Here is an 11,002-nt window from a genome sequence, read left to right as displayed (position 1 = left end):
AAAGCCAGTGATCATGGGACAAATAAAGAAACAAAATTGTGTCCAGAGGAGATGTGAATAGCAGAATAATGAACAGCAACCCTCCAAAAACAAAAACGGGATAAAAACAAGATTAAGACTGAAACATGCAAAGAAAAGGAAACAAGATGGGGGCACAGATTATGGTCGAAAATTGTTGAACTCAATGTTGAATGCAGAAGGCTATAAAGTGCCTATTTGAAAGATGTGGTGCTGTTCCATAAGCTTGTGTTGAACATTGGAACATTTTAGGGGGCTGAGGATAGAGAGATGAAGGTGGAGAATTAAAATGGCAGGCCAATGGAAGCTCTGGATTATGCTTTCTGACTGAATGGATGTTCTGTGCAAAGCAGTCATCCAATCTGCGTTTGGTCTCCCCCAGTCCAGAGCAGACCTAATTGTGAGCAGGGAATACAGTATTGTGTACTAAATTGAAAAAAGCACAAGCAAATCCTCCTCTGGACATATCTTTTCTTTACTTGTCTCACTGGCCGTTATTTGAGAGAACACAGAAAGGATATTCAGTGATTGGGAGGAATACAGAGAAGGACTGTTTGGTTGAATCCACAACGTAAGGGAATAATGTCTGCTGCTCTGGCTCTTTCCCTTTTTGCAAAGAGAAGGCAGTGGGGGAATATGACAGAAGTCATTTAAAATTATGAAAGGTTTGGATAAATTGGGTCAGTGTAAAGTTTTCTGTTGTGCACATGAAGTTAAGCACAAGGGATGATATTTGCAAATTAAAGAGAATAGAAGAAAATAGGAAATGGAAGAGGACATTTAAAAAAATGAACGGTTGGTAAATATGTGGAACAGATTACGGAACAGACATTGACACCATAAATCTCAATGGAGGAATTAGACATGTTCCTGTCCAGAAATGGGATTCAGGAAAGACACCAAAATAATAATGCGGATGGAATTGAGGTGAATGCTAGATAGACTGAAGGATTTCTCCAGTCTCAAACTATGTTTGTCTGTGTGCACAGTGGGCGTATGAGTGTATATGCAGTACCTTTGTGTACAGTGGGTGCATATGGGTGTGTATCTGTTGTACTTGTGCGTAGTGCGTTGTGCGTTGTGCATCTGCAGTGTTAGAGTGTGTACATATCTGCATATTGTGTGTGTGTGTATTTTTGTGTGTGTGTGTGTGTGTGTACACCTTCAAGAGCTGTATACCATCAACATTGTTTCTCAGCAGTCCAAGAAACTTGAGAGATCGTGAGCACCTCCTTCTTACCATTATACTTCTTTTCAGAGTTTACTGGAAGGAGTGAGACTTGAGCTTAATGTACAACACTTCTTCAAATACTTCAGTGTGTGCCAACTGCTTCCCACCACTGCTGTACAATCAAAATACAGTTGGAAATAATGGGTTGGGGATGGGGAAAGGATGGCACTGTAGTGGGTATGCTGGTGGAAATCTAGCATTGCCAAATTCTACTCTGTAAATCCAGTTAAGTTCAAATGAAGCCTGCAAGTGCACCAGTAATATTTCTGTTAGCACTACATGTACATTCAGAGATAAATTCACAATAATCAATGTCAAAGATGTAGGTTAATCCACAAAATTACTGAAGGCTGGAACATCTTTGCCTTCACAGACTAATAGAAAAAGAAACATTAGACAGGCTTGACGTGTGAGCAGGGTTCCCTGTTTGAGGTGTCCGATACTGAGTGCAGGATCAGGCAGTACCAGGGCTATTCCAATCAAACACACTGTTTTTGTACAGGAGCTGCTGGAATTTCTGAGATGTTAGCTGACCAATGAAAGCTACATAAGTCAGCACCAAAAATAGATCAGAAGAAATGAGGACCTGCCCCCCTGCTGTGCTCCCCTCCTGGGGTAGGTCATTGTGGAGCTACACCCTGCTCATTTCAGAGCACTCTCCTCTACTGACTCAGGGAGGCCAGAGTTTATCATGAAGATCAGAAACTCAAACATAGAAGAGGGCAACAGATCGGAAAAGGTTACCCAGCCCTGCTGGTTAGTTAGATTTGTCAGTGTGTGAAAACAGACTGTACCTGTCTCATTCCTCAATCACCAAGAATGTCATGGATGAAGTGAAATTGATTAAGGTTATAATCAAACTTTCTGAATTGGGCCTAGGTTGTGACGATTGAGAGGCAACTGCTGGGACTGTTGTTATCTTGTGATTATCAATGGATGTTTACTGTATTAAAAGAAGACATCACTTCCTCAAATTTGAACTGGCCATTATTGCTCAGCAGCCTGATCCTACACTCCCACAGGAAGCCCCGGGCTGCAGTGAAGCCTGTCCATGATCTCAGGTAAGCATAAGCAATACATTGAAAGGTCATGTCTTCATAACAAAGCACCACGAAGCTGTAAGGACGATGTTGGATGTGCTGGCACTGGTGGAAACAACAGCTGTGCGATTCCTAACATTCTGCAGGGAATGGCTGACCATGTTGCACTAATACAGGTTCTGCTGCTGCATCAATTCCACAATCAGCAAATGAGACTGGATGAGAAACCAGAATCTCTGCAATTCAATGAAGCATTGTGCGGGACCGTGTGGTGTTCCTGCTAGTACACACAAAGATCTGGGAACTTCATCTCGTAAACTGGCACTGAACGGGGCTGCGTCTGGCCAAAACCAGCTGTGATCGTGCCGGATGGGCTGGGAGGTGGTCTAGAAATAAAGAGAAACTTTTAGAAAAGACAAATTGAGCGAATTTACCAACAGCTGTTCTCTGGAGTTATTTAGATCATAATGCAAACCTGCAGCAGTTCTTATGGTATCGGGTATACAGCTATACCATACAGAGAGATATAAATAAATCTACAGGTTACGTACAACTGCAATAGGATTAGGGAATATTTCCAGGGAAAGAAGTTTGAAGTGCTCAGTTCAAACGGAATTTGAGATAATTAGACTCGTTTATGGAGGGAAATCGTCATGAATGCAGGACTTTACAAGATGGTTATGTTATAAAATGTCTCTTTTAATTTAAGGTGAAATGGAGCTTTCTGAAAAGGGGGATGGTGATCACAGTAACTGTGCCCAGAGGCAGGCCCATGTGATCTGAGATCCAAGATTCAAGGGGTATGGACAGGGTAAACAGTGAGAAACTGTTCCCACTCAAGAGAACATCAAGAACTAGTGGGCACCGATTCAAAATAATTGGCAAAAGGAGTAAATGTGATGTGAGGAAAAAACTTTTCACCCAGAGGGTGGTTGGAGTCTGGAAGAAACTTTCTGAGAGGGTGGTGGGGGCAGGTTCGATCGAGGTATTAACAAGGGAATTGGATTGCTACCTGAAAAAAGAGAATGTGCCAGGTTACATGGATAAGGCAGGAGAGTGGGACTAGGTGGAACGCTCTTTCAGAGAGCCAGTACAGATTTGATGGGCCGAATGGCCTCCTTCTGCACTGTAAAGATTCTGTGATTGTCACGGGGAAAGAAACTCAAACCAAATCTATTGAAAATCAAGTGACAGTTTCAGACCTTGACATAGAAAGAGGGAGAGCTTTTTGGACACAAAGGCACACAGAGAGAGACAAAGTAATTACTGCTCTGGGAGGAAAAGAAGCAGCTACTGCTGTGAAAAGCAGGGTGAGCTGTTTTTGCGTTAACAACCTATGAGGGTAGGCTTCTGGTAGACAGTAATGAAGAGCCCATTAGCGGATTTCTCATCAAGCACGTCCAGGAAAAGGAGCGCGTTAGACTGCCCAAAAGTGAATTTCAGTCTGAGGCTGAATGCACTGAGTGTGTAAAGAAATCCTTACGTACGGCTGCAGATTCAAAGATCACAAATGTATCAACTACATATTGGAAATTTGCGTGAGAAAGGAGGTTAGGGTTCATTCCACCAAAAACGCTTTCACATGGCAACCGATGAAAATGTGTGTGTGCTGGGCCTAGAGGGGATTCCTTGGCTAGACCATTTACTTGGGCATACATGGTGTCATTAAAACAGAACTCAACTGCGTGAGTCGTTAAGTTCATAAGTTCAGTGAATACAGATTGAGAAAATGATGGCAGTTTCATATTGCCATGTATACTGCAAGCTTACTTTCACCTGACAGGGTTTGTATGGCTCCATGCGTTATAAGATTGGCTTTATCAGAAAACTTGTAAATTAGCCTAGCATTTGCTCACCTTGCAAATTTGATGCAGAAATAGAGTGCATCAAATCTATCCTGTGGGGCAATGGCTATCCTGATCAGATCATTGTTCACTGTGTATTGCGTAAATTCACAAATGAACCAAAGGCTGCCATTTTTGGACCTGAAAAGTGCCCTCAGATTACCTTGGAAAGGCAATGTATCTCAAAAATGTAAACAGGTTAAGCAAGCTAATTTGTGCTGCTACCATGCAGTGGCTATGTGAGTGGTATTTTCGACTAACGGGATGCTGTTGACATTCCAAAAAAATGTTCTGCCTACCACATAATTGAGCAACGTTGTGCATGAATTTCAGTGCAATGCTAGATATGTAGACTGTACTTTCCAGTGACTGGATGGTTAAAACAAATAGCATGTTCCTGCAGTTGTTCATAATAGGCAGAGTACAGACCATACTCAACCAGCCCGCACTTGAAAACCCAAAACAAAATGTCTACTGTTAGAACTGTTGCTGAACAATCCTGAATGTGCTAATAGCTACACTAACAACCAATTTAAGATAATTGGTTGAGCTCTTAACATGGCTAACGTTGCTAGCAGCGACGTGCATTCATATGCAGGGACCGGTTCTCCGCAAACACAATAGGTTCAAGCCTCATGTGTTTCTCTGAATTATCTGGGAGCTTAGGGAGCCTATAATTCCCTGTTGTTTTCTCCAGGGCAACGCCTCGGCCAATCAGAGTCAACTTGCCAACTAATGAGCACCCTTTAAATTGTTGCGATTGTTTGAAATTTGGCATTCTTGCATTTGTCCTGATGAGTGCAAGACAAAAAGCTTCAGCAACATGTCTTGCTTTTCAGCAATACTCTAGATTCAACCTGACAGTGCAGGGAGAAGTGAGCCAGCTAGAAGCTGGGAATGCCTTGAGACTTAATCTTGCATTGTTACCCATCGGCCAGAAGCATGGTGTAAAGTAAAAACTTGTCATATGGCATATTTTGAATGAGTTGATTAGTTAATACAAAAGTGCCTTTTCTTTAGTTGCTTGTTAAGTAGTGTTTGATCTATGTTGATTGTAGTTTGTCTGTTATCGTAAAAATCTTAAAATGTGAAATATTGTCCTTCAGTAATTTCTGATGGTCACTGGGAAACTCATCCTTGTTTTAAAAGTTAGCAAATCTCTGCAGGGATTGTAACAAAAGAGACTGAGGGATATGGGAGAGAGGATGGCTCCCTAGAACTGAGGGATATGGGGGAGAGGATGGCACCCTAGAACTGAGGGATATGGGGGAGAGGATGGCTCCCTAGAACTGAGGGATAGGGGGAGAAGGTGGGTAATTACAATTGAGGGAAATGGGGAAAAGGTGAGTGGGGGTGTTGAGGGATGGGGGAGCTGGTGGGTGGGTGGGGTTGAGGGAAATGGGAAGAAGAAGGGTACCTGAGAATGGGTGATATGAGGAGAATGTGGGTCAGTGGGATTTCGCGATCTGAGAAGATAGGTAGGTTTTTTTATTTGAGGGATATGGGGGAAGGTGGGTAATTTCAATTGCAGAAAAATGGGGCGAAGGTGAGTGGGGTCACTGAGGGATATGGGGAGAGGATAGATAGGTTGGGATTGAGGGATAATGGAGAGGATGGGTAGATGTGATTGCAGGATATTGGGAGAAGGTGGCGTTGAGGGATGTGGGAAGAAGTAGGGGACCTGAGAATGTGAAGAGAAAAAGATTGGTGAATACAAATGTAGGTCCCTTACAGTCAGAAACAGGGGAATTTATAATGGGGAACAAAGAAATGGTTGACCAACTAAATACAGACTTTGGTTCTGTCTTCACAAAGGAAATAACATTCCAGAAATGTTGGGGAACACAGGGTTTAGTGAGAGGGAGGAACTGAAAGAAATCAGTATTAGTAGGGAAAGTGTTGGGGAAACTGATGGGATTGAAGGCCGATAAATCCCCAGGGCCTGATAATCTACATCCCAGAGTACTTAAGGAAGTGGCCCTAAAAAAGTGGATGAATTGCTGGTCATCCTTTGAGATTCTATAGACTCTGGAACAGTTTCTACAGATTGGAGGGTAGCTAATGTAACCCCACTATTTAAAAAGGGAGGTAGAGAGAAAACAGGGAATTATAGACCAGTCAGCCTGACGTCGGTAGTGGGGAAAATTCTAGAGTCCATTATAAAGGATTTAATAGCTGAGCACGTGCAAAACAGTGGCAGAATCGGGCAGAGTCAGCATGGATTTACGAAAGGGAAATCATGCTTGACAAATCTACTGGAATTTTTCGAGGATATAACTAGTAGAGTTGATGAGGGGGAGCCAGTGGATGTGGTTTATTTGGACTTTCAGAAGGCTTTCGACAAAGTCCCACATAAGAGATTGGCGTGTAAAATTAAAGTGCATGGGATTGGGGGTAGTGTATTGAGATGGATAGAAAACTGGTTGGCAGACAGGAAACAAAGAGTAGGAATAAACTGGTCTTTTTCCGAATGGCAGGCAGTGACTAGTGGGGTACGACAGGGATCGGTGCTGGGACCCCCCAGTTATTCACAATATACATTAATGATTTAGGTGAGGGAGCTAAATGTAATATCTCCAAATTTTCAGATGACACAAAGCTGGGTGGGAGGGTGAGCTGTGAGGAGGATGCAGAGATGCTTCAGTTTGATTTGGACAAGCTGAGTGAGTGGGCAAATGCATGGCAGATGCAGTATAATGTGGATAAATGTGAGGTTATCCACTTTGTTGGAAAAAAAGGAAGGCAGATTATTATCTGAATGGCTATAAATTGAGAGAAGGGAATGTGCAATGAGACCTGTGTGTCCTCGTACACCAGTCGCTGAAGGTAAGCATGCAGGTGCAGCAGGCGGTAAAGAAGGCAAATGGTATGTTGGCCTTCATAGCCAGAGGATTCGAATACAGGAGAAGGGATGCCTTGCTGCAATTATACAGGGACTTGGTGAGAGCACAACTGGAATATTGAGTGCAGTTTTGGTCTCCTTATCTGAGGAAGGATGTACTTGCTATAGAGGGAGTGCAGCGAAGATTTACCAGACTGATTCCTGGGATGGCGGGACTGACATATAAGGAGAGACTGAGTCGGTTAGGATTATATTCACTGGAGTTCAGAAGAATGAGGGGGGATCTCAAAGAAATCTATAAAATTCTAACAGGACTAGACAGGGTAGATGCAGGAAGGATGTTCCCGATGGTGGGGGAGTCCAGAACCAGGGGTCACAGTCTGAGGATACAGGGTAGACCATTTAGGACTGTGATGAGGAGATATTTCTTCACCCAGAGAGTTGTCAGCCTGTGGAATTCACTACCACAGAATGTAGTTGAGGCCAAAACATTGTATGTTTTGAAGAAGGAGTTAGATAAAGCTCTTGGGGCGAAAGGGATCAAAGGATATGGGGAGAAAGCGGGAGCAGGCTATTGAGTTGGATGATCAGCCATGATCATAATGAATGGCAGAGCAGGCTCGAAGGGCCGAATGGCCTACTCCTGCTCCTAGTTTCTATATATGTTTCTATGTAAGAAGAAAGGTGAGGTGATAATGGGTGATATGAGGAGAACATGGGTAGGTGGGGTTGAGGGATGTTACTTGGATCTTATCAGTCATAAATGACATCTCAGGTGACAATGACCGTTCCACGTGACTATTTGGTAAACTACCCTTCCCCGTCATTCTTGACTTGTCTGCAGCCTTTAACTTTGCTGATCATACTTTCCTCCTCCAACATCTCTCTGTTGTCATCCAGCTGCAAATGGCTGCACTACCTGATTCCATTCTTATCTATCCAGTTTTTAAAAATTAATTTACGGGATGTGGGTGTCGATGGCTAGGCCAGCATTTATTGCCCATCCCTTGTTGCCCTTGAGAAGGTGGTAGTGAGCTGCCTTCTTGAACCGCTACAGTCCATGTGGTGTAGGTACATCCACAGTGCTGTTAGGGAGGGAGCTCCAGGATTTTGACCCAGCGACAGTGAAGGAACAGCGATATATTTCCAAGTCAGGATGGTGAGTGACTTGGAGGGGAACTTCCAGGTGGTGGTGTTCCCATCTATCTGCTGCCCTTGTTCTTCTAGAGGCTGTGAATTTGGAAGGTGCTGTCTAAGGAGCCTTGGTGAGTTTCGGCAGTGCATCTTGTAGATGGTACACGCTGCTGCTACTGTTCATCGGTGGTGGAGGGAGTGAATGTTTGTGGATGTGGTGCCAATCAAGCGGGGCTGCTTTGTCCTGAATGGTGTCAAGCTTCTTGAGTGTTGTTGGAGCTGCACTCATCCAGGCAAGTGTAGAGTATTCCCTCACATTCCTAACTCGTGCCTTGTAGATGGTGGGCAGGCTTTGGGGGAGTCGTAAGGAAGTTGTTAGAATCAATCATTAAGGAAGTTATAGCTGTGCACTTAGAAAAGCTCAAGGTAATTGGGAAGAGTCAGCATGGTTTTGTGAAAGGGAAATCATGTTTAACCAATTTATTGGAGTTTTTTGAAGGAGTAACATGTGTTGCCGATAAAGGGGAGCCTGTAGACATACTGTGCTTAGATTTCCAGAAGGCATTTGATAAGGTGCCACATCAAAGGTTATTGCAGAAAATAAAAGCTCATGGTGTAGGGGTAACATATTAGCATGGATAGAAGATTGGCTGGCTGGCAGAAAACAGATTATGTGTAATGGGTTTTTTTTATGATTACATATGAACATACGAACAATGAGCAGGAGTAGGCCATTCGGCCCCTCAAGCCTGCTCCACCATTCAATAAGATCATGCCTGATTTGATAGTAACCTCAAATCTACATCCCACCTAACCTTGATAACCTATCATCCCCTTGCTTACCAAAAATCTAACCACCTCTGCCTTAAAAATATTCAAAGACTTTGCTTCCACCACCTTTTCAGGAAGAGAGTTCCAAAGACTCACGATCCTCAGAGAAAAAATTTCACCTCATCTTCGTTTTAAATGGGAGACCTCTTATGTTTAAATGGTGACTCCTAGTTCTAGATTCTCCCACAAGAGGAAACGTCCTCTTCACATCCACCTGTCAAGGCCCCTCAGGATCTTATATGTTTCAATCAAGTCGCCTCTTACTCTTCTAAACTCCAGTGGATACAACCCTAGCCTGTCCAACCTTTCCTCATAAGACAATCCAACCATTCCAGGTATTAGTCTGGTAAACCTTCTCTGAACTGCTTCCAATGCATTTACATCCTTCCTTGAATAAGATGACCAATTCTATATACAGTACTTCAGATGTGGTATCACTAGTGTTCTGTACAACTGAAGCATAACCTCCCTACTTTTGTATTCAATTCCCCTCACAATAAACATTCTATTAGCTTTCCAAATTACTTGTTGTACCTGTGTACTAGACTTTTGTGATACATGCACTGAGACACCCAGACCCCTCTGCATCTGAGCTCTGCAATCTCTCACCATTTAGATAATATGCTTCTCTTTTATTCTTCCTGCCAAAATGGACAATTTCACATTTGTCCACATTATACTCCATTTACCAGATCTTTGCCCACTCACTTAACCTATCTATATTTTTTTGTAGCCTCCTTATGTCCTCTTCACAACTTACTTTCCTACCTATCTTTGTGTCATCAGCAAATTTGGCGACCATCCCATCCATCCCTTCATCCAAGTCATTTGCAAACAGTTGAGGTCCCAGCACTGATCCCTGTGGCGCACCACTCATTACATCCTGCCAACCTGATTGGCAGGATGTGACAAGTGGAGTCCCACAGGGGTTTGTGCTGGGGCCTTAACATTTTATAATTTACATCAATGACTTAGATGAGGGGAGCGAAGACATGGTAGCAGCTGACACAAAGATAGGTAGGAAAGTATGTTGTGAAGAGGACATGAGGAGGTTGGATATAGATAGGTTGAATGAGTGGGAAAAGATCTGGTAAATGGAGTTTAATGTGGGAAATTGTGAAGTTGTTCACTTTGGCAGGAAGAATAAAAAAGCAGAGTATTACTTAAATGGAGAATGGCTGCATAATTCTGAGGTGCAGAGGGATCTGGGTTTTCCAGTACACGAGTCACAAAAAGTTGCAGGTACAGCAAATAACTATGAAAGCTAATGGAATGCTATCCTTTATTATGAGAGGGATTGAACATAAAAGTAAGGATGTTATGCTTCAGTTATACAGGGTATTGATGAAACCACATCTCAAATACTGTGTGCAGTTGTGGTCTCCTTATTTAAGGAAGGATGTAAATGTGTTGGAGGCGGTTCAGAGGAGGTTTACTAGATTGATACCTGGAGTGAGCAGATTGTCTTGTGAGGAAAGGTTGGACAGACTGGGCTTGTTTCCACTGGAGTTTAGAAGAGTGAGGGGTGATTTGATTGAAGTATACAAGGACCTGAATGGCCTTGACAAGGTGGACGTGGAAAGGATGTTTCCTCTTGTGGATGAGTCCAGAACTAGGGGTCACTGTTTTAAAATTAGGGGTTGCCCATTTAAGACAGAGATGAGAAATATTTTCTCTCAGAGGGTTGTGTGACTCTGGAACTCTCTGCATCAGAAGGTGGTGGAGGCAGGGTCATTGAGTATTTTTAAGGCAGAGGTGGATGGATTCTTGTTAGGCAAGGGAATCAAAGGTTATCGGGGTTAGATGGGAATGTGGAAGTCTAAACGCAAGAAGATCAGCCATGAACTTATTGAATGGCGGAGCAGGCTCGAGGTTAGGTGATAGAGGGAGGAGGTGGGTAGGTCGGGTTGGGTGATACAGGGAGAAGGTGGGTAGGTAACGATTGAAGGAAAAAAAGAAGGAAGAAGGAAACGAAGGATGAACACATTTATATAGCGTTATTCACATCTCAGTGCTTGACTTTGCAAGTGTAGCCTTTGTTGTGTTGGTAATTGTAGCATCC

At 43.1% G+C, this 11,002-nt stretch overlaps 1 protein-coding gene across 1 annotated transcript in view; it reads right to left on the bottom strand.

Annotated features, from left to right (window-relative positions):
• Positions 1 to 556: 556 nt before the first annotated feature.
• Positions 557 to 11,002, bottom strand: part of LOC144689990 (protein EFR3 homolog B-like) — a 177,027-nt gene continuing 166,581 nt past the window's right edge. Inside the window, exon 23 of the mRNA XM_078557529.1 lies at positions 557 to 2,675. Coding sequence (XP_078413655.1) covers positions 2,570 to 2,675 — 106 coding nt within the window. The 3' untranslated portion in view covers positions 557 to 2,569. The remainder of the gene's footprint in view (positions 2,676 to 11,002) is intronic.

Source organism: Cetorhinus maximus, chromosome 14, assembly GCF_964194155.1.
Source record: "Cetorhinus maximus chromosome 14, sCetMax3.hap1.1, whole genome shotgun sequence".
NCBI lineage: Eukaryota > Metazoa > Chordata > Chondrichthyes > Lamniformes > Cetorhinidae > Cetorhinus > Cetorhinus maximus.
The sequence above is the reverse complement of the archived record's forward strand: the minus strand, read 5'-3'. Positions and strand labels throughout refer to the sequence as shown.